The sequence below is a fragment of the Chrysochloris asiatica genome, unplaced genomic scaffold, assembly GCF_000296735.1.
Source record: "Chrysochloris asiatica unplaced genomic scaffold, ChrAsi1.0 scaffold00025, whole genome shotgun sequence".
Taxonomy (NCBI): Eukaryota; Metazoa; Chordata; class Mammalia; order Afrosoricida; family Chrysochloridae; genus Chrysochloris; species Chrysochloris asiatica.
This window is the reverse complement of record NW_006408543.1, coordinates 14,639,104-14,646,354: the sequence shown is the minus strand read 5'-3', so window position 1 is coordinate 14,646,354 and position 7,251 is coordinate 14,639,104. Positions and strand designations below refer to the sequence as shown.

Here is a 7,251-nt window from a genome sequence, read left to right as displayed (position 1 = left end):
CATACTCTAGATACTTTGGCCTCTTAGACTCCCATTCTCTAGACACTTTGGCCTTCTAGACTCTCATACTCTAGATACTTTGGCCTCTTAGACTCTCATTCTCTAGACACTTTGGCCTCCTAGACTCCCATGCTCTAGACGCTTTGAACTTCCCAGAGTCCAGAAGACTGCCAGGCTCCATCTGGTATCTCTCTGGGCACTGAGTTGGTGTGATCCTGAGCCTCACCTTATTTCCCCTGCACTGTGTGTTGCCCACTGTCTGAGAACCACTTTTTAATGAAGTTTATCTAGATTTGTGGTTGTTCCAGGTAGAGGAAATTTTACATCCAATTTTAACTTGAAGATTGCATCAAGCATGGAGTGAAATAAATACAGTTCAACCACAGGAAGTCTTCAATTTAGTCTGTAACATAAAATAAGATAAAGGATAAGATATCACTCTGTTTTGATGAAAAACTATTTTTTTAATGTCCTTTAGTTCTCTGGATATTGTTTCTGGAGGAAGTAAAGCTAACCAACTTTATTATAACATCACAGAGCCCAAAATAAATTACATATAATTGTTACTCAGTTTTGCAGAGCCACTAGCAAAAGGAACTGGAATGAATGGTACTCAGTAAGTCAAATTAGCATTCCTGAAATGGGACGACTGCTGGGTTACATAATGCTGGGTTATAATAATAATGAACTTTAACTTGAAGCCTTCAGTCATGTGATTCATAAGTCATGAACCTGAAAGTCCCTTGTAGGTATGTTTTGAAATTATATGTTGTTGTATTATAAGTGCCCTTGAGTAGGTTTCTACTAATTTGTTGTTGTTAAGTGCTGTCGAGTCAGTTCCAACTCATAGTGACCTTGTATAGGGTTTCTGAGGAGCAACTGATGGGTTTGAACTGCCGAGTTTATGATTCTCAGTCCAGTGCTGATCCTACAGCGCCACGCCAGGAGTCTAAAAGAGGACCCTCTATAGGACTTCCAAGGAGCAGCTAGTGGGTTTGAACTGCTGACCCTGTGCTTAGCACTGCAGTGCTGATACTACAGCACCACATCAAACTGGAATCATAGTCACATGTTGTATCAGTGGGGAAGTGACAGAAATCCTTCTAAGACCAACATCACTACTCCCTTTGTTTGCCTCAAACAGACACTTTGCCGAGAGACAACACTGGGAAAGATATGCACCCGGGGCCACAGTGCCCAGTGCTCCATTGCCCCTCCCTTCCTGAGTCCGTTGCTAGAAGGTTAGTTCAGGTAGTTCCCAAATAATCAAGTCACATATAGGCCTGTTGTTGTCATTAAGTGCAGTCGAATCAGATCTGACTCATAGCGACCCTGTATAAGGCTTTCAGGGAGCAGTTGGTGGGTTTGAACCACCAACCTTATGGTTCACAGTCCAGTGCTGATCATACAGCACCACACTAGAATTCCGTCATATTAAATAGACCTATTGTTGTTGTTGTTAAGTGCCGCCGAGCATTTCCAACTCATAGCGACCCTGTATAGGGTTCCAAGGAGTAGCTGATGGGCTTGAACTGTTGACAGCAGTGCAGAACTCATCCTACAGCACCACACCAGGACTCCTACTTCCATATTAAATATATCATCAATCAACAAAACTCTCAGTAGGTATGGCACCCCTAGGGTTTGCTTTTTGCTGACCATGCTATTTGCAGAGGGCTTAGCTAGACTGGCTTATTTCTCCCCATTCAGAATGTCGAGATGGGTCAGTCCTACTGTGGGTCAAAGAGCATCGGCTTCTCTGACTCCAGCCTCTGTCATTCTGCAGTTTTGCTACCAGGTTAGGGAGAAAGTGTCATTTTCTGCTGTTTTGAGTTTTAGTCCCATTACAGCTTCCATCCCATACCACGCTCTGTTAGTGGTTAGAGGCAGAATATTAGCTGGCTGTGTCATGCACACTGTGTTTAGGAGTAAGCAAAAATGAGAACCAAATTAGCAAGTTGTATATATCAATAAACCATTAAAGCAGAATAATCATCAGTATGAGCCCGACATACCAAAGCCTGGAAAGACATGCAATTGATCACATCACCAAGTTTATATATATATATATATATATATATATATATATATATATATATATATATATATATGTTAAAAAATGTTTTGATGAATTAAGCGAGCCCAGCAGCCTATAGGAGTCCTGGTGTGGTGCTGTGGGTTAATGCGCCAGACTGCAAAGCTGTTTGAACTGTAAGGTCGGTGGTTCAAGCTCACCAGCTGCTCCTCGGAAACCCTATACAGGGTTGCTATAACAACACTTAACAACAACAATAACAACAGCAGCCTATAGCTTTGACCAGTCAGTGAACAGAGGGGCCCATTCATACACAACCGCATCGCAAACAGACTCTGCTCTGGCTCCCTGACTTTGTCACTGCCTTAATGTCCTCCACTTTGCCCAAGCTAGATACCTCAGCAACTTCTTCATTCCAGGCCTCAGTGTGGAGCACAAACTAGTGCTCGGGTCCTCAGAGGTGGTTCCTGTGGCCAGCATCTCTCCATCCCAGAATGTATCCCTGGTCTCGCCCAGACCAAGGCAGCCTCATACTTCGCATCTTCCACAAGGATCTTCCTGGAGCACAGTTCAGCTCATCGTCAATGGGGTGCCCCTCTTTGTTGTTGTTGTTGTTAAGTGCCGTCGAGTCGGTTCCGACCCATAGTGACCCTGTACAGGGTTTCTGAGGCTGTAAATCTTTATAGGAGCAGAACACCTCATCTTTCTCCCGCGAAGCAGCTGGTAGTTTCGAACTGCTGGCCTTAAGGTTCGTAGCCCGATTTGTAACCACTACGCTACCAGAGCTCCTTTAGAAGTTGTATTAAGTTGGGAATACAGTAGAAGTTTCCCAATTGGGCATCTGGCTTGCCCATGAGCTGGTGATGAGATGTTCCAGCCTGCACTTCTCTAAATTTGCTTCTCATGACCCTCTCTGAGACCCTCGCATGTTAGCGTGACATGAACCCTTTCTACTCCCTTGTCCCTCTGTACAGCCCACCTGTGGGAGTTGCTCAGACCTTCCCTGAGCTTCCCGATCTCCAACTGTCCAGACCCTGCTCATCTCTCAGCCACCTTACTTAGCCAGCCTTCTACTGGTGGTTTCTGTCTCTCCATCCTCCAACCCTCCTTGCACTTGGCTCTGAAAAATCATTTCAAAGAATTTATTTTTAATGAAAAAGTGAGTATCAATCTTTGTCAAGAAGGGTTTCCATCTTCTAATCTCTATTACCCACAGCAAGTACTTCATTTTCTCAGTGTTTGAGAATTAGCCTTTTCTAGATTATCATTAGGGTCCTGGTGTGGTGTTATAAGATAAGCCCTGGACTGCTAACCACAAGGTAGGCAGTTCAAACCCACCAGTCACTTATTGGAAACCCTATGCAGGGCCACTATAAGTTGTAAGGGACTCAGTGGTACTCAAGAAGAACAACAATAGATTATCAATGTTGTTGTTGTTAAGTGCTGTGGAGTCGGTTCCGACTCATAGCGACCCTGCACAGGGTTTCCGAGGCTGTAAATCTTTATGGGAGCAGATAGCTTCATCTTTCTCCCGCGGAACTGCTGGTAGTTTCGAACTGCTGGCATTGCGACTCACAGCCCGATTCGTAACCACTAGGCTGATTATCAATAGTCCTCAGTTTTAGTACCTGAAGTCACTGGCTCCAAAAGTAGAGGACTGTTTAGGTCACTACTTGCCAATTAACCTCTTCCATATTATATGATAACATTCTTTTCAAGAGCATTAGTCGGAGTTTTGCCCTACCTTTAACAAAATCTGTAGTTAAACATCCTACTCCTTTATGCGATTAGAGAATAGGAAGGAATGTGGCTTGAAATAGTGTGATGCCGTATCCGTATGTTAATGATCTGAGAAGAACAAAATAAAGAAACCAGCATTCTCAAACATACTTAACCAGAGACTCATTCCTCCCCTTGCCATTTAAATCCTGCCAAACTATAGTTCAGTGGCACACACGTTGAGAAACCCTTGCCTTCTGGATGTACAAAGGGTCCTGAATGTTTGCTTGTGTTCCACCGGACTGAACCTTAGCGGAGACACTGACACAGACCTGGGACCTGGGCGTAGCCTTCCAGGAAGGCCACATCCTGGAGGGGTAGCTGCAGAGAGATGTTACCCAAATCTCTTGCATTGGAGAGCCCTCATCGCCCCCCGAGCAGAGCCTGCTGCTTGTCTGTGTACATCCACAGTGCACCCACTCCCAACCTGACCCACCCTTACTGAGCTTCACCTTCCAAACCCAGCGAGGTTACAGCAGGACCTGTCCTTTCCCCTCACTCAAGCAGTCCCCTGCTTCCCAGTCTACGTGACTTCCCAATGACTAAAGGCCAAACGTCAGCATTCTACTTGGGGAGTCAGTTCTAAAGATCCCCTGGAGAAAATTCTTGTTTCAAGAAAGTGAAGATTTAATGAAATCAGTCCACATGTAATGTCCTCATTTGGCAGCTTTCAATGAACAATCGGTCACTGACACACACACACGTGTAGTTCAGCAGTCACGGGATGCTTATTAGCCTCCAGGTGCCACCAGCTTAGCAGGTTTCTGATCATGGTAACTCCACAGCAGGTGGTCCCCATCCTTGCATGGCGTTCAAGGGGCTCAGTGTCCCCTGCTTTGCTTCCCAGCAGTTGAAGTTTCCATGGACAAAGGAGGACCAATAGTAACAAGAATTCTGTGTTCCTCCATACAGCTAATACCTATGTGGTTGCCAATGATTCAATCAAACATCAAGGTAAGTCTCCCCCTGAGCGGACTGGAAGCTCAGCCCCCCTCACCCCAGCCCATTCCCACCCCCGGAAGTTCATAAAGTTGAAAGCATTGTTGATGCTCTTTTTGGAGGGATAGGGACACAGCCTGCTCTTGGTCTTGGGTTGCTGAGAATGCAGGAGACCCCGTGGGCCAGGTAAGGGGCTGCAGGCCAGGCAAAGGGTGGCAGTAGGATGTTTAGGATGTAGGTGGAGGGGGCGGAGCCCAGTGTTGAGCTGGGTACACTTTATTGATTAGAATTCAAGAGAGAGGCTACCCTGCCTTGCAGGATACCTCTAGGATGTAGGCCCAGGCACGCCCAAGCATATTTCCTGGCCACTAAGACTGATTTTCTGTGATGAGCAATGGTAGGAATAAAAGATAATAGCAGAATTGAAGCCCAAGGGGTCTACCTCCTAGTTACGCACATGTAAAGCAATTTGGATAAGGGTCCCATGACTAGGAAGGGGAGACCCATTCGGAGTACCTGCCTCCAGGGATGCTTTGTCACTGTGACTAGCTGATTTTGTTCCTGGGCTCCACATTAAGATGACAAAGCTGGGTGTCCGCTCTGTCCAAAACTGGGCCCGTCTGCAGCACTGGAAACTGGGGAGCAGAGAGGAAGGTGGAAGCTCTCTTGCTGGGGTTCTTCCCAGAATGCGGTGGGATGCTAGTGCAAAGAAGGGGATGTGCAAGTCACATGGGCAAGAAACGCAGTCTTCGGCACAGGCCTCAGACTCTGAAGCTTGATTGTGATGCCTTGTGTGGCTGTTCAGGGAGCATCGGCATGGCAGGAAACCTTCCCTCAGTCTCCGTTTCTGTTGGGAAAAGTGAGCTGCTAGTATCCCCACCCCGAAGCATTCCACATTGCTCTTCCCGTCCCTCCCTGGCTTCTGGAAATCTCCGACAGTGCACGTTGCACAAAATGCTAGAGGAGGTCAGCAGAACTTGATGAAAAAGTCAAAAAGAGTCTCAACTAAGCTTGCAACTGGGCTTCTTCCTGCGCAACAGACTTAAACGCAACGAGCACCTCCTATTCTAAGTTCTCTTCTCAACCACTGCCTCACCCAGCCTCCTAACACCCCCATGGCATCTCCACTTTGCAGATGACAAAACCCAAACAGACTAGGCAAAGTTGGTTTCCAACTTGTCCATAGAAGGGCCAGGGTTTGAACCTAGGGAGTCTGACTGCAGAGTCTAGGTGGAGAATGGCTTTGTGAGGAGGTGTATGTGTCAGTCAACACACTGGTACAGCAGCATAAGTGTTGTTGAAGTGAATGTATCAGGATGGGAATGGCATTATTTGGAAGGATATAAACTAGGTGAATGGTCCCTGGGTGGTACAAACAGTTAAGCCCTCAACTACTAGCCAGAAGGTTGGCAGTTCAAACCCACCCAGAGGCTCCTCAGAAGACAGGTCTTGTGACCTGCTTCTGGAAGGTCACAGCCCTGCAAACCCTTGGAGCACACACAGAGTGGACTCGATAGCAACTAACACCAACAGACGCTATGTGATGCTAGAAACGGCAGGTCCTGGCATAGAGCTCTGATCCACAGCCCACCCTCCCCCCAGCACCAGCCACATTTGAACTGTCTCAGTTTTCCCATCAGAAGCAACTCATGCTTGGCATTCCCTGGGTCGGCCAGGAGGATTAGGAAGACCTAAACTCAGTGTCTTGTATTTTGTTCACAGCACTTATCTGCGGGACTCCAGCTTCGTCTGCAGGCTATTCAGAACAACGTGAACCACCACAGTCTAAGGATGCTGCCGGGCTCGGGGCAGAGCAGTGCCAGCCTGGCAGCCCTCCGCAAGTGGTTACGATGCACCCAGTTCAAAATGGCCCAGGTGGAGATTCAATCCTCAGAAGCGGCCTCGCAATTTTATCCTCTATGAGTGGACTCCGGCTCTCAGCGTCAACACTCTGGTTTAGCAATAATGGGTTTCAAAACAAAACAATTTGTTCCAAGCAGGTTGGGAAAACATATTGGTACTGTACATTCCCTTTCTAGTTTAGTAAAAGATGTGTCGAGGCCAGAGAGGGCCAACAAAAAAGCTTTCTTGCTACACATATTTCTGATGATTCCTTGGGCTACTGATTAAGTGTTTCCTTACATTATTTTTTAAAAAAAAACAAAAACCAAATCATTTTTCTTTAACTAACTTCTATTTTTTTTAAAGAAAAAAAAAAAAAAAGACTGGTGGGTACTCACAGAAAAGTTGTATAAGTCCTCCTGTTGCTATTTTTGATGATAGAGAATAAATAGGGTTTTTGAAACCTTTGTAGTGTTTTTTCTTAAAATCCACTCTTGGCAATGCAATAAAAAACAAAAACAAAACCCGTCACCATAAGCCAGTGACACTCGACTGAAGCTTTTTATGTTTCTTTCTCTCTCTCTTTTTTTTTTTTTTTCCTTTGGTCATTATCCTGGGGAAAAGTGGCAGCCTGCAAGGTACATTACAAAGTGCAC

The 7,251-nt window shown here is 45.9% G+C and overlaps 1 protein-coding gene across 1 annotated transcript in view; it reads left to right on the top strand.

Moving 5' to 3' along the window:
* The window catches only part of UNC79 (unc-79 homolog (C. elegans)), a 330,078-nt gene extending 323,402 nt beyond the window's left edge, over positions 1 to 6,676 (top strand). Inside the window, exons 48-49 of the mRNA XM_006839553.1 lie at positions 4,727 to 4,768; positions 6,476 to 6,676. Of these exons, the coding sequence (XP_006839616.1) occupies positions 4,727 to 4,768; positions 6,476 to 6,676 (243 nt within the window). The remainder of the gene's footprint in view (positions 1 to 4,726; positions 4,769 to 6,475) is intronic.
* The last annotated feature ends 575 nt before the right edge of the window (positions 6,677 to 7,251 follow it).